General features: G+C 38.2%; 1 protein-coding gene across 28 annotated transcripts in view; it reads left to right on the forward strand.

Annotated features, from left to right (window-relative positions):
• NEBL (nebulette) overlaps positions 1-25,231 on the forward strand; it is a 167,921-nt gene that overhangs the window by 108,037 nt on the left and 34,653 nt on the right. For 22 of the 28 annotated variants that reach the window (XR_013537782.1, XR_013537781.1, XR_013537780.1 and 19 more), the window contains 3 exons: positions 8,883-8,993; positions 18,785-18,886; positions 21,116-21,217. The exons of the other annotated variants lie outside the window; for them this stretch is intronic. Coding sequence is in view for 16 of the 22 variants with exons in the window: in XM_073003074.2 (XP_072859175.2) it covers positions 8,883-8,993; positions 18,785-18,886; positions 21,116-21,217 (315 nt within the window). In the remaining 6 variants the exon portion in view is untranslated. The remainder of the gene's footprint in view (positions 1-8,882; positions 8,994-18,784; positions 18,887-21,115; positions 21,218-25,231) is intronic. 28 annotated transcript variants of the gene reach the window in all.

Raw genomic sequence — 25,231 nt, forward strand, 5'->3', positions numbered from 1 at the left:
TATGAAAATGCTTATTGGTAGTTGAGGTGAAATTGAGGACATGGTTTTGTGCACTGAGGAATTGGTGACTCTGTAAATTGAGTCAGAGTCCACGTTACAATTAGGAGCATATCTGTGCCAGTCCTCAAATTTACAATTTGAGTTAAGGACGGGTGAACTTTTGACTTGGCATCTGCCCTGAGTTCCTCCATCTTTACTGGCCCAAGTTTATCTTTGCTCTTTCTTCTTAAGTCCCCTACAGTTTTCAACATCTATATAATGTGAAGAAAATAAAAAGCTGTATGAATCAATGGTCTGATTTGGCATGAGACCATTGATTCTTCCAGCCCAGTAATGTCCAAAATGACCAGCAGTTGCTCTCTGGGATTTCACACAGGAAATATTTCCCAATCCTTCTTGGAGAGGCAACAAATTGAATTTCAGACCTTTTGTATGCAGAGTAAATTATGTTATCAGTGAATGACGGTCCTTTAAAACGTCAGCCATCAAGTCTGGGTTAAAGGAAAAAGAGAAATAGGTGTCATCAGAATTTAAAGTCCATGCTCTGAAGCTATAACCAATCTCTACGAGCAATTTGTTAAGATTTTAAATTGGCATAGATCAGAACATAGAACCTGGTGGTGCCCCAAAGCTCACATAGTCTAGCGTAGAGCATTAGGGAGTCTGTGGCTATATGGTCAAATATGGGAGGATTTGCTCTTCCTATAAAACAGGTGGATCTGGCATATTTTTTAATATCTGCATGATATTCAAGCCAGATTTTATTCTTTCCAGCCTATTTCCAGGCTTATTTTCTCTGCCTGCAGAAGGCTGGATTCAATCATGTTTGTCTCCCTGCAGACATTCCGATGGCATGTCTTTAGGTGGTGTTTTCATTTGACATAAGCACTTAGGACATGGTTTTCAGGACAGTGAGAGCATGCTCCCCTCATTCCTTTCCCCTAATTGCCCTCTGATGTTTTTGTTTGTTTGTTTGTTTAAATGTATATATGCTCAAATTCTAGGGAAAATCGTATTTCTGAAGTGAATTTCTTTAGGTACTTTTATACTGTTGTTAAAAGGCATAAAGTCACAACAGGCTAGAGAAAGGCTAGAGAAAGGTACTTTGAACCTGCTCAAGAAAAAGGATTTGTTCATTTCATACTTCATGTATTTCCACATTATTAATATATTCTAGGGCTGCTGAACTTTCCACATTATTAATATATTCTAGGGCTGCTGAAATTTCAACTAACACTGAGCTTTACTGTGTATGTATTGTGGTAAGAGATTGCCAAAAAGTGTCACAGAGTTATGGAGAAACAGGAATTAAATACGATTAACTTAAATAGAAATTAGTCTGTGTTACTCTCTGCTGCATCAGTGATGAGGCATTGCATTAATATAATACTTCAGTCCTCTGCACACACAAACACACAAAAGAAAGTGGGGGGGGGGAAATGAAAGACTTTTAGAATGCTTCTCTAACCAAGGAGCTTTGCAGCTAATTATCAAAGGACAAGAGAGGTGGAGACAGTGGAAGGAAGGAAATAAGGGGTGTGTGTGGATGAGATTGTATCACAAACAGCATGAACAGGGAAGTCACAAATCAATCTGCAGCCCTTTTGAAATGTAATGCAGGCTGCAAATTAAATTGCAGCAAAGTCAAATCCTTCTGATTCAGCTCTCCAATATAGCCACAACCAAAGTTGGTAACCTAGGTGCCCAAAACTTTTCTGTTTCAGGAAATGGATAGAAATGAGAATTTCACCCATAAATTCTTAACCTTGGCTGCCATCACACACAATTCAGTGTCTTGTCCTCACGTGGGAGATTATACAAATGTTCTGAGTTTAGTGATTATTTTTCTTCCTTGGAAATGTTCACCTCTCCTAATATACCAAAGACTTTCAGACTAGCTCTTTCTTAGGTTTACTATGTGGGAAGACTGGTCTTATTATTCTTAGTCTAGAGCAGCCATTCTCAACCCTTTTTTTTTTGCCATGGCCACAAACATAATATGAAAGAAACATAGACGGAATTAGGATTGTATAAATTGCATAATGAACCTTCTATGGTGGTGTGTGAATAATTGTTTCCAGTTTGTGGTCCCCTTCAAATGTGCAGGGTCCCTCTGGGCGCTATGCAGTCCCCATTGAGAATGGCCTGTCTGGAGTAGAGATGGGGGTATTCGTATTCATATACGAATATGAATATGCCCCCCACAGGTGGAGATAATGAGGGTCTGGCTCTCTGGGGCCAGACTGTCTACTCACCGTTCCGCTGCTGCCGCTGGCGCCGCACTCCCTTCCTGTCATTCCAGAGCTTGCTGTGGATTAGCCATTCTTCATCCTGGCAGAGAGGCTTGTCATCCTGCCTCCTACCAGGAGTGGCTAGTCCACCGTGAGCTCCAGAGTGATAGGAAGTTGGAATAGTGAGTGGATGGTCTGTTCCCTGGAGACCAGACCCTTGTCATCTCCACCTGCGTGTGGGGTATTTGTATTTGTATCTCTAGTCTGGAGTAAGGAACAGATGGGCAGAGCAAATTGTGAAGTTTAGTGGAAAATGTAATTTGTTCCTTCCAGACGTTGATCAAGGCGGGAAGTTGATGAGGGTTGCTTTTCTGGTTCGATCTATACTTTCCAGAAATTCCCACAGAACCCAGTAGCATGGAAAATAGCTAAAGCCCCTGGGGATTGGAGGTTCTGAGCTGGTAGCCTGTTGAGCAAGTGAGAAGACTTTGAATCCAACATATTGAAGTCTACACCGGATCAGGCCTGAATAGCAGACACAGATTACTGTATGTTGATCGTAATAAAGTATTCAATTCAATTCCTGTGCCTTTGCAGATTATGCTGCCTTCATGGCAAATCTTCTCTCTGCTGAAATCTGCTGGTGAGATGGTTCTTCTACCTGAACACTAACCTACTGTTCAGTTGGCCTTTGTTTTAGAGTAAGGATTGACCTTTTTTGGGGGGGGAGGGGTTTAGGGCCCTGGTCACATGAGAGAAATGTTCTTTAGTTATTCCCCAGTTATTTCATTGCTTTTTTTCTGGTCACACAATGCACAGTGAACATTGAAACATTTTCCCTGGCAGTGATGTAATTGCAGAGCATTTCCCCTCACTGCGAGGGTTGTATTGTACCAGTACAACCTCTGTTGTACCAGTGCATTCCTTACTGGGATTACCTGTGTGCATGATCTGCCCTATGTCTTTTCAGAATCAAAGCCAGGAAGGTGGCCACCATTTCTGCACCATGCGTAATTGTTTTAAAATTTTTTTCATAGCCATAACATTGATAAAAGGATTTCATGGGGAGGGGGCGCTGCTATCACATTACCGGTAGGTAATACTGTATATATATTTTCTATTTCTGTGGAAGATACATTGAACCATTGATATGCCAATGTCACCAGAGGGGAATGATCACCAGGATTACAGCATGGATTTTTTTTTCACTGCCTGGGCATAGCTACCTGTTTGTACGTATGTCTATGTAGCAGCTGCCGTCCTTTCTGCTGAGTGTGTGCTTTTTTAAAAAATGGCTGCTGTCGTAGCAGCACAGCTATAAATGGCAATCCTGCATCCATTGTGTGCAATGCGCTTCCACAGGAGTAGCCAGTGCAACAGACACTTTCCCAAGCAGAAATCCCTTCCCAGTATATCAATATATAGAGAAATCTTTTTAAAAAATAAATAAATAAGTAAAGGGTCTAAATTGTCCCATGAAGCAAGAGATAAAATAAACTCATACCTTGGTGTAGCTGCCCATGATGATTCAAATAGGAATAAATAAACTGGGAATGCTCAAAGTGTTTGGGACATAAGAACATAAGAAGAGTTCTGCTGGATCAGGCCAAGGGCCCATCTAGTCCAGCTTCCTGTGTCTCACAGTGGTCCCCCCCCCCCCCCAGATGCCTCTGGGAACACACAAGACAACTAGATACCTGTCTCCTGATACCTTTCTCCTGCATCTGGCATTTTGAAGTACCTTCCTTTGAAGCCTGGAGATTATACATTCCCATCATGGTTGTAACCTGCGATGGACCTTTCCTCCAGAAAACTCTCCAATCCCCTTTTAAAGGCATCTAGGCCAGATGGCATCTCCACATCCTGTGGCAAGAAGTTCCTCAGACTAACAATAGGCTGGGTAAAGAAATAGTTTCTTTTGTCTGTTCTCACTTTCCCAAAAATTTGAGTGGATGTCCCCTGGCTCTAGTATTGCGCGAGAAGGAAAAGAGCTTCCCTCTATCCACTTTATCCATCCCCTGCATAATTTTCTATGTCTCAGTCATGTCCCCCCTCAGGTGCCTTTTCTCTGGACTAAAGAGCCCCAAACGCTGTAGCCGTTCCTCATAAGGGAGGTGCCCCAGCCCAGTCATCATTTTAGTCACTCTCTTCTGCACCTTTTCCAGTTCCACTATGTTTATTTTGAGGTGCAGCGACCATAACTGTACATGATACTCCTAGTGTGGCTTTACCAGTGTTTTGTACAATGGCATTATAAAGTTGGCTGTTTTATTTTCAATCCCCTTGTTAATGATACCTAGCATGGAATTGGCCTTCTCTACGTTCGTCCCGATATATATACCATGTGACCACAGATCAGTACAACAGAGGTATGGAAAGTAATGGAAGAACTAGAGGACATTCCCCTCATGTGACCAGGGACCTAGTTAATAATAGCACAATAATCATTACATTTGTAGTACAAAATCGTGTCTTAAAATTTCTGGGTAAAAAATTGATGGTTTTAAGTGGCTCTTTCCTAGCGATTATAAATTGCATAATATTATACATAATATATTTGGTTTGATTTATAAATTAAATTAACATATTAACACATTTTCCTTCTTGGCCCAAATAACATCATTACTTTATATAGATGTTTAAAATAATTTTAAGTAGTACAACAGACCAAATATAATTGTGAGTTGATTCTTTGTAAAATCAAGAAGACTGGTGAAACTCTATCTTAGTGACACATATTTTGCTCTGCTTGTAAAAAATATTCCTAAGGAACTGAATACTAAACTGTGCTTTGTTACACACTCAGTCTGAAATTCACATCCGCTTTAAGAGGACATACATAATATATCTTATATGTAGCATGAAGTGGAAAACCTGTAGACATATTTATTTCCCATTTGTGGCATAAATCATTGTATTCTGCTGCAAAAGCTGAGAAAATAGAACAGTTTCCACTCATTGGTTTTTCCAAATATTATGCCTGCAAGGAAAATGAAAGAGGAGACAGTGTGCTTTACAGCACAGTTGAGATTTGCCCCTTCCCACGCCATCCTCCTCTACCCTGTATCCTCCCAAAAGCACAATGTTCATGTACAGGCAGATTTGACATATGCTAGAGGGGAAAAAAGTAGTAATATTTATACTGGGTTCTCTTTTGTTTTCCTGCCCCACCTCTCTATATTTATAGTGGCTTCAGTGCCCTCCATGACTTACAATAAAGTCATGCAGTTGCAAAGGAATCTGTATTGTTTGTGACTGATTTGCTTTATTTTCTAAAATGAAGGTTGCTTGTGACCAGCTGATTTATAGCATGAATATTAACAATGAAGTCTTGGAGGCATGTTGGAAAAGAAAACATCTGGCCAAGAATATGTCACTTTATTTATTTATTTATTTACAATATTTTTTAGCCGCACCATTGCCAGTGGCTTCAAGAGTGAAACCAAATAACTATTCCTTACTGATTACACTTTTTAGTATGGAAGAGTTAACTGAACTCTCACCCTTCAGATTGTCACATATAAGAATTTATGAATGAATGTAAGGTTTCTAAAATATTATAGAGGAGAAAACACAACAGTGATAACTAGCAAGGAAGCCCCAAGATGTATTTATATTTATTTATTGTTATTATTTATTTATAAAACACAGTATTAGTCAAAAACATTTTGGTGCCTGAAGCAAAATACAAGTTGGCATCTATATCACATTATAACGTATCTGAAGTCAGCAAGTTATTTTGGAACCTAAAGATGAAAAAAACACCACAAGGTACTACTTCCCCTCCAGCAAAACTGTGGTAACAAATTTAATAACTACCAATTTGTTGCCTTTGGATGACATTCAGAATCTACTACCTGAGGCAGATGCTTCACTCTGCCTAATTATGGGCCTGACCCCGAAGCTACCTTAACATCAGGTGTGTTTTACAGGCCTACAAATGAAAGATAGGTTCTTGACTTGCAGAGTTTACAATCTAAAATGATATACAAGGTCAAGTTACAGAGAGAGAAGTTACAGATAGAAGGATAAGGTGATAGGAAAGGTAATGGGAGAAATATATGTTGAATTCCATTATGTATACTTCAGCCTAGTCTCATAAGGATGAGATTATGCCAAATGTTACAAAGGGAAAGTATACTTTGAACAACTTCTTTACAGCATGAATGGGTAACTTCTGTGGCTCTAAGGGTTAATTACTCCCCTCTATAGCAGTGGTCCCCAACCTTGGGCCTCCAGATGTTGTTGGACTACAACACCCAGAAGCTTTCACCACCACCTCTGCTGGCCAGGATTTCTGGGAGCTGAAGTCCAAGAACATCTGGAGGCCCAAGGTTGGGGACCACTGCTCTATAGGTTCCATTTGGGGCTCACTCTCTCCACCAAACTTGAGTGGCAGCCTAAAGGAACAACATTGTAAAGTAGGAATGGGCATCACTAACAGGGCCAGGGACTTTTTTGTAGATTGGCTGGCTCTCGGAGACTGCACTTCCAAAGGGTCCTGAATAAAGTTGAACAGGGTGTTCCTAATTAGCTAATATTCCTAATTAGCTTATTTTCTTGTTTGTTAATTTTTTAAAAAAAATAGATTGCAGTAGTTCAATTCTTTAAACTCTGTGAAATTGAAATATGTGGAAGTTGCAGCACTATATGTAGATAATTGCAAGTGAATGGACTGCTGTTCGAACAACATAGAATCATAGAATCTTAAAATAATTGCGTTGGAAGGAGCCTATAAAACAATCGAGCCCAAACCCCCTCCCCCTGCTCAGTGCAGGAATCCAAATCAAAGCAGATCTGACAGATAGTTTTCCAATTTTCTCTTGAATGCCTCATCACCTCCCAAGGTTATTGGTTCCATTGTTGTGCTGCTCCAACAGTTAAGACGTTTTTCCTGATATTCAGCATGAGGATAAGTAGCACCAGCTTTTAGAATTGCAGTTTTTTGTAATTAAGGTGACACATTTGTCTCTTAAATGGTAGAAATGGGTTTCTATGTACAGTGGTGCCCCGTATAGCGAGGTTAATCCGTTCCGGATTAACCTTCGCTATACGAAAACATCGCTGTGCGGGGCAGGAAAACCTATTGGAACGCATTAAACTTAGTTTAATGCGTTCCAATAAGTGTGTAAACTTACCCCCTCCAGCGATGTTTTCGCTCCGCGGCCATTTTAATGGCGGCGGATGGCCCGAAATGCCCCCCCGCAGCGTTTTCGCGACCTCCCTAAGCAAGGGGAGGGCGCGAAAACGCTGATGGGGCCATTTCGGGTCATGCGGCGGCCATTTTGGAGCCGCCGATCAGCTGATCGGCGGCTCCAAAATGGCCGCCGGAGCCCCAATCGTCGCAAAGCGAGTGCGGCGATTGGGGCTGATCCGTATAGCGATCCCCAAAAAGGGATCGCTATACGGATTTTTCGTTAAACGGTGCACTCGTTAAGCGAGGCACCACTGTATTATGTATTCATCAAAGTACAGTGGTGACTCGCTTAATGACATTAATTCATTCCAGCGAAATTGCTGTAGAGCGAAAACATCGTAAAGCGAAATAAAAAAGCCAATTGAAATGCAATGAAAACCGTTCAATGCATTCCCATGGGCTGAAAACTCCAGTGAAGATCCGTCCAGTGAAGATCCTCCATAGGGGTGGCCATTTTCGATGCCTGTAGAGTGAGGAATCCGTCCAAAAACACAGCGGGGAGCCATTTTGAGCACCTGACGGCCATTTTGAAAACCCGACGATCAGCTGTTTTGATCGTCGTAATGCGAAGAATCGGTTCCCGAAGCAGGGAAAAAAACTCATTTAAAACATCTTTTTGCGATCGCAATTGTGATTGCAAAAACATCATCGTGAAGCGGATTTGTTGTTATACGGGGTAATCGTTAAACAGGGCACGACTGTATTCTGAAAATGTCAAAAGATGAAGCAGTGTTTTTGAAAGAAACAGATGAAGAAAGGAAGGCACAAAAATTATTTGGTTTATACTAATTCCATCACTCCCGATAAAAGAAACCAAACCCATAGGTGTTCCCTATCTGGGAAACAGAGTGATGGAAAAAATTAGAAAACTAGAACATATTAGCAGGTTGCTCAGTAGTTCTATAAATATATTTCTTTTTAAGCATGTGACAAAGATGATGAATTTGTAGTTTTGATCTGACTCTAATTTTTTTAACTGATACATATTATGTAAGAAAATTAATATTTGACTTCAGCTAATAGTTTAAAGATACAGGAATTCAAAATTCCAAGGTTTCCATTTACATCTAGATTAATCAAAGTATTTTTCTTTTTGTTTCTTAAAAATAAGGTTGTGGGGGGAATGTAATATATCAACTTGCATATTTTGTAATCCTGCAATTATTTTACAAGAAATTTAAATTAATTACTTAAAGAAGTTCTATAATATTGAATATTGTTAAATTATAAATCAATAGTTGGGGGATTTCTTTGTCTTGTAGCTAATTTTTAATTGTGTGCCATATTTGGAAAAGTTACTTTGGAATATACTCCACTGAACTCAACAGATCTTCTTTCTGAGTGAAAACTAAATTGCACTGTTCATGAAAAAAACTTGAAAAATTGGTATAAGAAAATAAACCCTCTTTCTATATCCCTCATAATAGATAATATTTGAATTATTTTGTTTTAAGGTTCTGTATAAACAGAAACATACTGATGAAAAGGGAACGTCAAGTTATGCTCAGATGAAGGAGCCTCCAGATGTTAAGCATGCCATGGAAGTTAGTAAACACCAAAGTAATGTAAGTGCTTTTCTCTGTTGGTGTTCTTATCTGTGCTATAAATGAAACGTATTTTTCGCACTGGATAGATTCATAACGAAAAAGATCTACCATGTCAATCTATAAGCTGTTAGTAGATTCCTGAATGATTATAAAATAATACTTTGGAGACAATATAGTGAAATAATGCTTTTAAGGAAATGTTATATTTATGAAATTTTATTTGTGAAAAGCAGTCCAATCATTCTAAGAAAATTTTAGAAATATACACAAATAGGGCAGGAAATGTTAGTTAACACATTTCCACATACACACGTTACATGGAATATTCATGGTTTCTCATTCTTATCTATTTTTGCAGTAGCCAGAATTTTATAGGAAATTTAAATATACGTAAATGAAACTATGGAAGTTATTGATGCTAATCTCATTTACATATATTGTGATGTACATGACTTGACTTGTGTACATGAATATTGTCACTAGGATTCTGGTTGCTCTGTTGGACCAAGAAAAAAAGCCACATGTTTCTTGTACACCTAAAATAAGGATGGGTGGTACCTTTATTGAACCAGTAAAATCTCACAGACAGAAGTCATCATTCAAGTCTTCCAGGAGCCTTAATCTGTCTGAGTGTTAGAGATGGGGTGATTTGGAAGAAACAGAATAGTTAAAAAAACATAGCTAGATGCGCTCATTTTTAAAAAACAAGTTCCAAAATGGGAGTTGCAGAGTTACCATGAGAGTGTCTTTAGGTTTCTTCTGTAGCAATGTGGATTAGATTGTCACTCTCCCAGTCTTGTTAGACAAAGAGCTTCTAGTCACTCTGCATCTTCTGCTTGATATTGATATTGAAACACCTTTGAGGCCAAGAGTCAATGGCTTGTGAGTTAGGGAATGAATAGAAGGATTTCCCGTCTGAATTTTTCATGTCCAGGCTCAAAACTCCTCTACTGGACTCATGTCACATCATCATGCCAGTTATTCTATTTCAACCAGTTATAGTTCTCATGTTATAAATATGGGGAATTATGGTAACTGGGAATCACACTCTAGTTTTACACTGATTTGTTCTTGTTTACTGAATAGAACTGACATTTGTCACTTCTTATCATCTCAAAAAAATAGAGCCTTTAGTTAGCCCTCAGAAATATGTATTCACAGAAACTAGCCTATTTTCTTGAAAGAGATTTTGGAAACTGTTAAATTGTAATTGAAAAGATAACATTTTCTGACAATATTAGCTCAATACTGCTAAATTCAGATCTACAGTACTTAAAGTTGCTATCTTCCATGCTTGGAAGTCTCCTTAGCCAATACCTCTGACAAATTCCTACAAAGTAAAAGTACAGGGATGCCCCCAGACTATGGAATGCCCTCCCAACTGAAATTCGCCTGGCGCCGACACTGATGATATTTCGGCGCCAGGTCAAAACCTTCCTGTTCCAGAAGGCTTTTAATTGAAATAACATTAACTGTGGGTCTTGATGATGGCAATTTAAATTTTAATTTGTATTTTAATCGTATTTTAATCATTTTATATTTTATTGTGTTGAATTTTAATTGTTGTAAGCCGCCCAGAGACCTTTGGGTAGAGTGGGCGGCATATAAATTAAAAAAAAATATGTTACATGCCCATGTATATATCCCATGTGGCACCTTGAAGACTAACTGCTATATTTTAATGAGAACTTTTGTGGACAAGTCCACTTCTTCAGACATAAGAGTGTCAGTTTTTTTTAAAGTTTCCTTGAATTTTTTTTTACTGGACTATAACGCCTGGATTTTTCACCCACCACAGCCAGTGGCCATGCTTACCAGAGATCTCTGAGAGTGGAGGACTAGGAATAAATTCCCAGTAGTGTAGCCAAGACCATTTTGTGTAATTGGAAAAGTAATACGTTTTTATTTGGCTTACGCTTCTGTGGACCACACCTAGCGCAAGTGGCTATAATCCACAAAACCTCAAAGCATGCTAGTCCAAAAAAGGTACTTCTGGTCTCAATGTTGGCTAAGATTAGGGATGCACTGAATGCTCAGCTGTAGAGTTTTCAAGGTAAAAGTAATGACCTATTTGTACCTACTCCAGTTGGGGGAAAATGCTCCCACATTTCTTTATGGTTGTTCACAACTGTGAAACTATTGTTTCCTGTTTTTTTTTTTAAACTATTTTGCTACCATTTTCTCTTTCTTGGCTTCCAAGAATCATGTGTGACTATATCACTAGATGTGCAATCAGGTCATTGATGGAAATTTCCTAACGCTGATCAAAATCCTGTTGCTTAGTGAAGTAAATCACACTAAAGTAGGCTAATTGAATTAGTGTGTGTGGTGCACAAGCCTCCCTAAGGAGCGCTTAGTACTCAGTCAGAGAGTTCCACAGGCCACTTACCTACCACCTTTGCGCTGGCAAGTCCTAAAACCTCAGCAGTGCATAGCGTAAGCTCCTTGAACAAGTCTGGTCTTAAAAGAACACTTTACTTTTACCCAGTACACATGGGCTTTGTAATTCCTTAGAATTCAAAACACCTCAGTTAGGTAGGACTCTCAGTGATTGCTAGTTTGTAGCCCTCTCCACATCTTGGATTTAGCCAGACCCTGCTGTTCAAGAGACCAGTCCTTTGTAAGAATCTGTATAATTATTTTTATTAGAAAAATAGAGTTTCATAGAATCAGTTTATATTGCTCAAGCTTTAGCATAAGGAACATATTCAAAGATTATTACAGTTAAATAAAATAACGAATCCCCATTAAAATAAAAAACACTACTAAGCTGGGCTAGCCCCACCTCCTCCTTCCTCTTCACTTACATTCTCTCTCCTTCAAGCCACATGCTTAAACCATCAAGTTCTTTCTCTCTCCCATCATCATGGAATTGAACCTCTCCCACATAACCCATTGTCCATTTTCTACATTATTCGGACCTCCTTCTTCTTGACCGTAAACCAATCAACTCAAAGAGGCGTAACTGTCCATTCCACCCATAATTCTCATGAAGATGCAGGTGTTTTATCTCTACTCCAATTAGCTCTGAATGTTGAGTCTTTCACGGGGCCCCTTGGTTCGACCTTCAGCTTTATCATGAGCCACGCTGTACTGTTCTTCAATTCTGTAAGTTTATTCATATGGGTCTATTCTCATGGAGACTAGCTGCAGTTGGAGTAGGCCTATTTGAGTCCGTGGAAGAACTGACTCACTATATCCCCATCGATTCAGTGGGCCTACTCTTGTGCAATTGATTATTCTGAGCAACAGGATTCTGACTGCTGTTTAACAAGCTGGGGGTGAGGAGATGCTTCTGAACAAAGACTCCCTGTCTTGCAATCATTGCCATGAAGCAAGTGACAGCTGGCAATGAAAATGCCACAGCACCGTGTAGCATAACAAGGAGTATTGGCCTAGTTGCCTTAGCAACAGGGAGATGTCCACTTCCCTGACACTTACAATGCACAGGCACCTTTGTGTCCTGTGTAAAGTCATTAAAAACAGTGCTGCTTTCATGTTGCACTAAAGGGTTTCCAACTAGCTTCCCCTTGTTCTGGCTCAGGTATAATTACAATTATTCCGGGACTCTGCTCTGTTCCATAACTTAAGTATTTTCAATGACAATATATAAACAATGTATTACAGAAGTTTACAAAATGTTTGTGTCTTTCTGTTCTTTCCAAGATAGTTATATCTTTGCCCAGGTGGAGGAAACTGCTGCATTATTTTTTAAAAAATGACATCCATGCATTTCTCACCCCCCCCTGAAATATTAAAGCATCTTGTGGCACCTTTAAGAGTATCACATTTTATTTGACATAAGCATTCATCGATTGTAGTCCACTTCTTCTGATAAGGGTGCAAGAACAGAGAGGCCCAGAGCGCACAGACCCAACAAATTCCTTCCTAATTGGAATTGAGATAAAACATCTGCAACTTTATGAGAATTATGGGTGAAATGGACAGTTGCGCCTCTTTGAGTTGATTGGTTTATGGTCAAGAAGGAGGAGGTCTAAGTAATGTAGAAAATGGATGATGGGTTATGTGGGAGAGGTTCGATTCCATGATGATGGAGAAAGAACTTGATGGTTTAAGTATGTGGCTTGAAAGAGATAGAATGTAAGTAAAGAGGAAGAAGGAGGTGGGGGGCTAGCCCACTTTAGCCCAGTTTAGTGTTTGTTATTTTTAATGGGAATTAGTTGTTGTATTTAACTGTGTATTCTTTTAAACATGTTCTTTATCCTATACTTAAGCAAAAACAAACTGTTTCTGTGAAACTATATATTTTCTTAACAAAAAAGTAATCATAAAAATCTTCAACATGGATTGTCTCTTGGACTCAGCAGGGTTTGGCTAAATCCAGAGGTGTTAATAGCCATTGACTAGCTACCAGAGAAGTCCTAATTAACTGAGCTGTTGTGAGTTCTTAAGAAGTACAAAGCCCATGTGCCTGTACTTGCAAAGTACTGAGCAAAAGTTAAGTGTTCTTTTAAAGTCAAGCTTATTCTAGGCGCAAAGGTTATTCACTGCTGGAGGTTGAGGACTTGCCCCAGCGTAAAGGTGGTAGATTTGTGGCTGACGGATTCCCTGACCGAAGGATCCATGCTCCTTAGGGAAATTTGGTTCCTAACACTGATGAGGTGGTGCAATGACTAGTAGCTTATTGGAGAAACTTCTTTGCCATCTTTGCGATGAAATTAACCACACTTACTTCATTGACTCTTGGGAACAGTAAGTGGTAAAATTGCTCCAGCTTCCCCTCCCCCAAGAATCTCTGCATTTTACAGTGTGTCTAAACTGATAGTTTCAATCTTAGCTTTTGTTTTGAGCACATACGCTAGGCTTTAATTTGCAATTTACAAGGATGATGGGGTCATTTTCAGAAACCTGTTCCTGCTGCCTTTATAGCATTCACTTCACCTCATCTGGTTAGGGTGAAGAGCATATAATTAGCTAAATATATGTAATGCTCTGAATTGCAGGAGTCTGGATGGCTTTGTTGTAGACATTCTTTTTAGAAGTCGGTACAGCTATAGTGGACTATATTAATTTATCATCAGAATTCGGAAAGTATCTTACAAGAAGAATAAATACAATACATGTGGAAAACAGCCATAACTGACTAATGGTAGGATGTTGCTGTGGCACGCAGAGCAACAGCCTACTGCCATTTAGTGATGGATGGCTTCCACATGCTATTACATTCATTATTTTTTAAACTTACTTTTATTTCTGCTATATGTCATTTAAAGAATATATTGAACAAAATTAGATGGCGGATAGAAAATTAACAAAATAGTTTGTAGTTAATTAAGAGAGACTAGAGAATTACTGAAGACTTAGTATGTATATAAATAAATACATACATACATACATAAATACATACAGTAAATGTTATATGTTTATTGCACACATGTGCATATAATTACCTAAACATATTGTATATAATGCAAGTCAATCAATCTTTATTTGTGGTCTCCGACCCAATAGAATACATATATGTAATATTTAAAATAGATGTAAACAATTTAAACATTTCAAGATAGTTAAAACAGTGTAAATTAATAAAATAGATTACCCATGTTAGGTAGAGGTCAAGATTGTCTTTTGTATTCTTCGGGCAGAGAGAAGGAATGTGGCCACTGATTCGGTGGTCATCTTGTTTGTGTCGCTTAATAAATATTTTGTATGCCATACTATCAGAGTCCTAGCTGGGAAGACATTCATTATGGGCTTGAGGAATTTTATACACTCATTTCTGTAATAATTACACTCAAAAAGGATGTGCTTCGAAGTTTCAATTTCTCTATCCTTACAATTATACAATCTTTTTTCATAAGACGTGCCAGAATATCACCCATCTAAAATTGTGGATTGGAGACAGTTAAATCAGGCTCTTGAGAAGACCTGCCTGTATTTTGGGATAATCAGATTCTTCAAATACCTAGTACTTTGGGAGAAATTATAATTTAGGCCGAGGTGCAAGATGGACCATGTTTTGCGAGCCTTTGAAATAGAATATTAAAAGTCAATGTCCCTTATCCATTTTTCTAGGATAGAGTTGGCTGCCTTGGGTTTCTGGGCATAAAGAAAGTCCCTAGAGAGCCCTAATAGATGCAGTTTGGCTGGAAAGGTTTTAAACCATGAGCTATTATGGAAATATTTCTGTACAAGGTTAAGATATCCCATGGAGGGATCAGCATGTATTACCTTATTCCAATATCTAAAACAAAGAGCCAAGCACTACATTCTAATCATAAGGGAGCTGCAGGGATGCATCTTGGCATTCCCAGAATGGATCTTAGAAAAATTGAAAGAACACTCTTTATACTTGTGTGAAATCCTAGAATCCAAGTTGGTATACCATATAACAGTTGAGGCAGAATCTTAAGCTTAAAAACTTGGATAGCAGCTGGTATAAATTGCCCCCCCCTTAGTAAAGAAAAACCACAAGATAGCTTTCTGCATGTTCTGGGCTGCTTGGATTATGGACCGTCTATGGGCAGCCCAGGAAAGTTTATGGTGGAATATACAGTGGTGCCTCGCTTAATGAGCGCACCGTTTAATGACGAATCCGCATAGCGACACATTTTTTGCGATCGCTAATGCGATCGCATTGCGATGTTTAGATAGGCCAAAAATCGCATTGCGATGATCAGTAAGCGTTTCGCTTACTGATCTTCACATTGCGATGTTAGGGAAACAGCTGATTGGCGGTCCCAAATTGGCCGCCAGGTGCAGAAAAGGGCCACCCGCTCCATTTTCGTGCCCTGCCCTCGCTTACCGAGGCGGCGAAAATGGCAGCCGGATGAGGAATCTTCGCTTACCGGTGAGTTTTCGCCCCATAGGAACATATTAAACTGAGTTTAATGCGTTCCTATGGGGTTTTCAGTTTGGAGATTAGGGCCATATTCATCGCATTGATTAGGATTGAGTAGTTATTTATGTCAGTAGTGGCATTTGTGGCTCCTATGATTGAATTTTTTAAGGACTCCCCCTCAGCGGAGCCAAAGAAGCCTTCTAGTTTATTGTGGGTTTCCTCAGTCCAGTGTATTCTCTTTTGTTTGAAGCTTAGACATTTATCTTGGAGATGAGGTTTTGCACTCAGATGGACAAACTGTGAAAGTAGGAGGGTGGTATCAAGGGGCAGATGGTCACTATCCAGCCTTGGTTCTACAGAAAATTCCAGTACCTCTCTAGATAAAGAGTGGGAGATTAGTACAAAATCCACAGCACTGCTTCCATGTCCCGATATGTAGGTGAATTCAGGGCGTTTGTCATAGCGGGGGTTCCTGTTTAATATTATAAGACCAAGGCGAGTCACCATTTGGATCATACAGATGCCACCATAATTCATCTTATTATCTTTGGACATTCTGTCGTAGCTAGGGGCAAATATCTTTTTCAACTGCCCCCCGTGAACTAGAAGAAAAGAGTGCCTAATCTTGCTTTAGGCTCAAATAACAGAGCCAGGAGGCAGTGGAAGACAGGAGGACCTGGCGTGCTCTGGTCCATGGGGCCACAAAGAGTCGGATACGACTTAACGACTAAGCAACAACAACAATCTTGCATTAAAGTCCCCCATTATGAGTAGCTGGACTCTAGGCAGTTTGCATTCCAGTCCTATTATATAATTTTCCAAGTCTTCCCAAGCTTTTCTGAGATGAGAAGATATAAACATTGACCAACAAAAGGTTCTTAGGCCCAAAGGCTATATGCCTGGCCATTGTATTTTAGACATTTACCCCGCATGACAATTTTTTTGCTAGACATTGGCTTTTTGCGATCGCTATAGCATTCGCAAAACAGTGATTCCTATGGGGGAATTTCGCTGGACAATGTTTGGTCCCTGCTTCGCAAACTGATTTTCACTAGATGACGATTTTGACAGCTCCCTCCTTGCTCACAAACAGGTGTTTTCGGGACCTAAGCTTCGCAAGACAGCAACTTAAACAGCTGATTGGTGGTTCACAAAGCAGCTTTCCTATGGCCGAGCTTCGCTAGATGACGATTCTTCCCCATTGGAACGCATTAAACAGGTTTCAGTGCATTCCAAAGGGAAATGCTTTTTGCTAGACAATGATTTCGCTAAACAGCGATTTCAGTGGAATGGATTATCATCATCTAGCGAGGCACCACTGTATTGCTATACAATGCGTACATATACATGCATATCTCCGTAAACATGTGGTCCTATATATGTATTAATAAGAGAAAAAGAATCAAAGCCCGAAGAATTATTATATTGAATTCTAAAAAGAGAAGTGGAAACAAGGGGGTGAGGAAGGGGGAAAGAAATTGGGGGAAAAAAACTTAGCCAGAACCAGGAAAACCAAAGCTTCTCTAAAGAGAATCTTTAACTGAAGTTGAAATAATTTGAGTAAAGGGGATAGTTCTGGAGTAATCTGGTAAATATTCCAAGTAATCCTTCATCATATACTGCATAATGGAGGGATCCTGAAGAGGGAAACTTCTAAAATGTTGTTGAGCTTCATAAGGGAGAACATGACTGCATAGTTATTTCTAGACATTCAGTATTAAGAACTTTAAAAGTTATCCCTACCATTTGAATTGAGTAATCAATCTGGAAGCTAATGCTTTCTCAAAATTCACATAATCTGCTCTTTGCAGCCTACAGCAAATAAATCTGGTGGCCAGAATTTGGAACTGAGCTGCAGTTTCAAAATAATTCTTCAAAGCCTATCATATACAGAATAGATAATGGTGATTCAAATCGGATATGGTTAAAGGAATTGAATCTGATGCATCAAGGATCCGATTAGCTCTATCAATGAAAGAACAGAGCCAACAATCCAGTTAAATGATTTTGAGCCACCATTGTTGTTTAATCAACCCTTCTTATAGCACAGCATTTTCCTTTAGCCTTTGAACTTCAGCAGATCTGTATCAAGGACAACAGAATCTTAGCACATCAATTAGGTGTAGGTGCTTTAAAAAAACGGCTGAAATCCTGTTGCTTAGCATATAATAGAATTTATAGAGGAGTTGACTCAATAAATCCACATGGACTCAATGGTTTTACTCTAGTTGTGACTGTGCTAAGCAATAGGATTTCACCGAACACTGAGTAAAAGAAATTAAAAAGGAAATGAAAATTTATTTATTATTTATTTATTTCTTCGATTTATATACTGACCCCATTAGCACTGAGACAGTTTATAAAAAGTGTGATATGAACAGAAAATTAAAATAAAAAAATAAAAACAAGTAACCAATAAACATTAAAAACAGATGATGTGAACCAGTTAGAGCAGACCAAAAAAAAAAAGAAAAAAAAAAGAATGGAGGATCAATTGGCATCGGTGTGCAGAGCCTCCCTGAAAAACGACATCTTCAGTTTCCTCTTAAATGTCCACAGGGAGGGGACCAGGTGATGCTCCTCCTCCAGAAGCTGGTTCCACAGAGATGGAGCTGCCACAAAGAAGGCCCTACCTCTTGTTGAAGACTTGCAGACTTCCATGGGGACGGCAACCCAGAGGTGCCTCACCTGAGATGATCTAGTGACATGTACTAGATCGTCTCATTTATGACTGATGGTGAATTATCTTCGTTTAGAGGATGTACCTAAATGATTCCCCATATATATCTGTTCTGCATTACGAATAATATTTCCATTTCTGATCTTTAAGATTTTTTAAATAAACTATTTTTATGGTTGTATGGTTAATATTGTTTTATTTCACATTATCCTGGTAATATACTGTGTATTTTACTAAACATGCAAAACTTTATGTTAAGACATTAATTTTATTACATTTATAATTGTGCGGCTATGTTAACAATAACTAATGTCTTCTGTTTTACAGATTTCGTATAAAAAAGATCTCCAAGATACTCATAGGTACACAGAAGTTTTAAACAGACCTGATGTCATGATGGCAACCCAGTTAACAAAAATAATAAGCAATGTAGGAACTTTTGCCTTTTTTGTCATTAATGAAAATTTGGCAGTTTAATTTTGGTATAGAAGAGGAAACGTAGCAATTGTACAGAGTAATAGAAATTTTTGAGTTTCAAAAGGCCAGATAAAAGCAAAAGGGCTCAGTTCCTCAAAGTGAACAATTTTCAGTAATGGATCACATTCCATATTCTGAAAAAAATTATATAGTCTAGGTGAGCATCATGTATCTTTATTTGCAAATACAAAACATATAAGTCTACTGCCTAAAATTCATTTAATAATATTATTTTATTTGGGATTTTAAAGTGTCTTGCTTGTTAATAATACCTACCCACTATTTTCATGTTTAAGTGTATTTAAAAAAAACATTGATCTATAACTACTTTTTAACTTTACAATTAAAATTATTTAGTTTTCTTCATTCAAGTGGTTAATTTAGCAAATTGTGCAGCAATGAAATAGAAACATTCTTTAAAACATGGCCAAACCTTTAAAAACAGATTAAAATTATTATTTTTTCAAAAACCCCAATATTATTCAAATATACATAAGAAAAAATAGGCAAGTTTAAAACTACTTTTAAAAATCTGCCTGCCAGATGAAAACTTGACCAAAATGGAACCTAGCTGATTTCCCTTAGGAGGGTATTCTGCAGTCAGGATGTCACTGTGAAGAAAAATTCATGTCTTGAGTACTCACAAACCTAGCTTCTCAGGCTGGAAAGACATGCATAAGGTCCTTTATTGAGGATCCCAAATTCTGCGTAGGCTCCTGTGGGAGGAGGTAGGCTCTCAGATATCCTCCTTCCAATCCATTTAGAGCTTTGTAGGTCAAAATCCAACGCTGGTTGGATAGCTCAGTGGTTTAGATATCTGGCTTCAGAACCAGATGTTGGGAATTTGATTTCCCACTGTGTCTCACTGGGAAAAGACTCAGCCTGTGTAGCCATGGGCAAGCTGCGTAGTCAGTAGGCATTTCCAGAAAAAAGGGAATGATAGACCATTTATGAGTATTGTCAACCTAGACAAGCCTTGGAAAAAATCACCAAAAGTCAGAATTGACTTGATGGCACACAATTTTGGAAAAAAATGTAGCTTGTTTGAGATCAGAAAGAAGACAGCCATTTCTTGTTCTCTTATTTCCTATTCCTGTGCTCCCTATCCCTCTATTTCATATATTTTATATTCATCCTATTCTTCTTTCTCTCTGTGTACACCTTTGTTCCTTTTCACTCATCCTTAGTTTAAAAAAAGGTGAAAAAGCAAGAACTGTCTCTTTGAAGGAGGAAAACAGGGAATCAAAAATCTTGTGCTTTTTCTTTTGGACAACTGTCTTTCTGTTGCAGTGCTAAAAGGGGGAGGCCAAGAAATAATGGGTTTCTTGGGAACATCTGGTTAGTCACTGTGGGGAAGAGTGTGATGGAGTAGCTAGACCTTTGATCTGGCCAAGCAGGGGTACTTTTACATTCACAGTACATATAGAAATCGGAGGCATCAATGCCTGTTTTTGTCTTTAGGCTCTGACCAGACTCTGATGTCTTGCTTTCTAAGGTCGTTCAACTGGTTACTCAACCTGTCTAGCTCTCTCACTTTCAGAGTCTCCAAAAATGTTGGCCTGACTAAAATTTCACCTTGTGTAGCCTCTTCATCCTCTTCTGATTCTCAGACTAACAAAATTGAAAGGATAGCTATTGGGATTATCTGCCGTTTAAGGAATATTCTTGCTCATTGAGAGACACTGTGACGTAGTGGATAGAAACACATTGCAGAATAACTATGTTGAATCACTCCTTGAAAACCTCAGATAGCTCAGAAATGCTGTTAGAGTCACCAGAAGTGACATGATGGCACAGAACGTAACTCATTTGCTTATCAGTGTGGCATCTGAGTCAATATTTGGAAGAGCCATTTGTATTTTTTTACTTTAAATTTTTGTTTAATTTTTTTTGAAAATAATTGGAAATTGGTAACACTGATACTTAGGCACAGATTGGGCTTCATTTTGCTTTTAATCTAGAATGTTTTTCCAAGTAAAATTGTACTTCTGTTGAAGCCTGGGAATTGTTGATTAGAGTACAGTACTGTATTAGCAAAAGTCATGACAGCAGAAATCACTAGGTAATATTTGCTTTGTTGTTGTTTTTAAGGCTTATGTTTTTGGTTCATAAAACCAAAAGATCAAGAACAAAAAATATGATTATAGCTAGCATTCAAATAATTTAATTTTTGTCTTAAAGGCTGAATATACAAAAGGAAGAAGAGAAATGAATAAGGAGCCAACAGTACTTGGAAGACCAGATTTCAACCATGCTCAAGAAGTTTCTAAATTTTTAAGCCAAGTAAGATTTTGAAGTAATTACTCAAATAATGTGTCTAACTTTCAGAAGTGCAATCATATTTCACTGTTCAGACAGCAAGACATGAAAGCTTCAGGATAATGTTTCCACAAGCTTTACCCACAGAATTCCTGTTACATGTTGAACAAACAGTAGCTATAACCTGCATTTTAATAGAAAATCTGCTTCATACACAATTAGAAGATGATAGGATTAAAATGTTTTGTTACCATAGATAGGACAAGTAAATAGTAGGGCTGCATAGTGATGTTTGAATTTTTTAAAATTTAATTTAAAAAACATTTTGCTTCAAAGCTAATTTTCAGAAGGGCAGATTTACTTTGGCTAAATAGGAGCTCTGTTTTCAAACTTATAATGAATAATGGAGACTCTCGTTGCATCCTGAGATCATATGTGAATTGTGCAGCTAATAAGGTAAAAATACACAATGGTATTATGCCATGGCGCCCAGTGACAAAGTATCACTAAGTGTCAAGGGTTCTGCAATAAAAGCAATTGAGGGTTTTAGAGGAAGTTTGTTTTAATGCATTTAATGCTTTCCCCTGAACTTTTCTGGGAAGTACTTTTAAACATTAGTGCCCATTGCATTATGACATTTCTTATACTTCCCAAGTACATGGCTGTGCAGATTACAGCAGTGTATTGTCTTACATGTGCTCATCTCAAGAACTGATAAGGGCAGAATCCTACTTGGAATTACAGAGCACAATGTCCTTGGAATGTAGTGCATGTTTCCATCTCTAACTTCCAGCTGCATGAGCTGGAGATCAACCCATTTCAACAGAATGGGCTTATGCTTGTAGAGAGAGAGGGTGAATATCTCCTTGTGCAAGCAGTATAAAGTGCCATCTGCTCATGCTGATAGATAGATTGATAAAACTTTATTACTGTCAAAAGACCAGACACTTTTTTTTTTAAAAAAAAGACCAGCTCATGCTGTTTACCACCGCATGGGCAAATAGAACAAAGAGAATTCTCCTCTGAACATTTGGGGTGCATTCATTTTTATTGTATGACTTAGATGAAATCCATGAGGGAAGTGAAACAAAAGCTTATTTGGAGGCTATAAACAAAATAAATGCAGTGAAGTCAGTGTGGGGTGTACTTTAATTGAAGTGTGATTCAGCTGATTAGCTTTATGATAGGAAGACAATGTATTCAATCCAGTTATGTAACGTAGCAGAGTCACTAAATCACTGGAACTTACATGAGTGTTGATTTATCAATTTTCTGTTGACTCAGTGGGTACTTGGGCTGTTAGATACATTTACAGCAGTTGCTGTTATTTTGTTTTTGATTTTTCAGTAACATTTTGTGAAGCAGTGCAGACAACTGCTATTTAAAAAGTTAGAAGTCTTATTGCTTTCATGGAGTCTGTGTCTGCTGCTCCATGACCCCAAGAGCAGTAGACTGATCTTGGGATCATAAACAATTTATTAACACAAGGGGCTGTGATAATTAATATCGGCCAAGTGGCTTGTCACAAACCATGTGTGTGGTTTGTGAGTGTGTGTTGTTGATTTGAAGCTACTACTTTACACTGATGAAAAAGAACAATCCTTCTCCTCAGTCACCACATTGCTTTGCTACTTGAATAACAGGTTATAGGAGCATGTCTAGGACAGGGAAAAATATAGTCATGGAACATTTGTTACTGAATTTTTTAAAGAAATTAATCAAGTCATGTGGAAAAGAATAAAGATCTACTTTATGATACTTGTAAGTTAAATCATACAATTAAAATATCATTTACTTTAATCATATACACTAGCTGGAAGCTGGGAGGTTATGTTTTCCTCTTTCTTTTTAAAGCCAGAGTAATAAGGTTTTGCTTGAATAATCCCATTATCACATTAACAATTTGCTCTTTGTTAATAATCCTTTAAAATACTAATTTACATCTTACACTCAATCAGTGTGGAATTAATTGTTTGGGGGATAGTTATTACAGCTTGGATTATGTGTGAAGGTAATTCTGTAGTGCCCTATCACTTTAGAAATGCAAGGTCTTTTACTGTATCAGGCCAAAGACATTGGGTGGCAGAAAAGCTTTTTCTGAGAGGTTTATACTCCAGCGTCCTTTGCCATGTTACGTTGTGATATCTTTTGTGACATGGTGATGGATCCTTGGGCTCCCTTCTTAACCACCATGCTGTTTCATTGTCAGAATCCTTGTGAATAACTACCTTGAGCAGCTTATGTAAGGTGGACTAACTCTGGCCTTTATGGACTAGAGACCGAATTATGTATTATCCTTTTTCAAATCATACTGAATTAGTACAGTGGGGTCTTGACTTGAGAACTTAATCCGTATTGGAAGGCGGTTCTCAAGTCAAAAAGTCTGTAGGTCAAGTCTCCATTGACCTACAGTGCATTGAAAACCGATTAATCCTGTAACAGGCCGTTTTTGTTCCATTTTGGTTTTTTTCTGGTCTGTAAGTCAAATCTCAGGCTGCAAGTCAAACCTAAATTTTGCGGCCAGAGAAGTCTGTAACTCAAAAAGTCTGTAAGTCAAGCCGTCTGTAAGTCAAGGGTCCACTGTACTCATATGAAATATTCCTTCTAGATAGATGTAGCATTTCAGGGCATAGTATATTTTCCCCTGATATCTTGGTTATTCACATCTTTTTAGTATTTCTTTTATAATAAGCATAACGAAGCACTTTGTGTTATTATAAGTCTATTTCATTCTGTGGATAACTTTCTAAAGAGCCAACTATCTGGCTTAATTTTTGTTGTTGTTGGAGGAGGTATACTGAATGGCATATAGTGTTGTTTTTGACATATGAAACATAATATCCTGGTTCTAGAATGTCCATGTAGTACATAAAAATGTACATAGTTGTAACACAATGGCTCCCAGATTTCAAGCATTGTGCTCCTTTTGAAAAAATTTTGAGAAATGTTCCATTGCTTCTTTACCATAATTTAATCACTTTTTTTTTAAAAAAAGTTTCCTAATTCAAAATGAAAAATAAACACAAAAATCCAATAAAATATTGTAAATTAATTTTATGGAATGGAATTTGAAAATTAAAAAAAATATTTATGCTGAATTTGTTTTAATTAATGGAAACAATCTTATGTCTCCCTTTGTAATTTTGTTATGCCTGCCCTTAAGTTATGCACCTGTCAGCTTGTAAACCAATGCTTTAAAGCACTGTTTTCACTTGAAGTATGTGGCATTTGTGCAAATTTAGCAACACTGTTCACAGTTCATTAATTTAGTTTTGTTTGATGGTATTTCATGGGAATCATTCATTCTCTTTTTACAAACTAGATGTTTATATTTTGATCATAATTAACTTAATTTGACTTAAATTAATTGCAGCCCCACCCACACAGAGGGTTGATAGGCATCCAAATGTGTAGACTTTAGGTATGGGATACATTCCCTTAATGATTGACGACATTATCTTTCAAGTTTCCTCTTATCTCTTCTTTTGTAACCACTTTTTTCCAAACAAGCTTTTTGCAGTTTTTTACTTTAAGCTTGAGAGTTTACTGCCATCATGTGTTCTTTTTGCTCATCTTCCTCCCTTGTTTTACTGGTGGAAGTTAGATGTTATAATAACAGGAGATCTGCTTTCGATAACAGCAACTGTATAGCATCTTCCTCTACCCAATACTTTGGTAAGATCTGATGATGCAAAGCCTATGATAGTAAAAGAGGGGAGTTTCCACCCTACTTCTTTTCTGTGGCTTGCAGTGATAGAGAAGCTTTAAGTACAAGAATGTCACATGACAGCTTTCCTATCACAAGATATTAAGGTGGAGAGGCAGATAGTGTAAGGCAGGGTTTTTAAACTCAATTTACCTGGGGGCCACTAGAGACAGAGTCTGGGTGAGGCTGGGCCGCATCAGATTTTCCGCCAAGCGGAGCAAGAGCCTGAGGAAGCCGCCCAGGAGTTTCCTTAGCCAACAGACAGGTGGGCTGGCTGGCAGGCTGTAGTTCTGGATGGAGGGTGCAAGAGATGCTGTCTTGGGAGAGAGCCA

Source organism: Pogona vitticeps, chromosome 6 (genome assembly GCF_051106095.1).
Source record: "Pogona vitticeps strain Pit_001003342236 chromosome 6, PviZW2.1, whole genome shotgun sequence".
Lineage (NCBI taxonomy): Eukaryota > Metazoa > Chordata > Lepidosauria > Squamata > Agamidae > Pogona > Pogona vitticeps.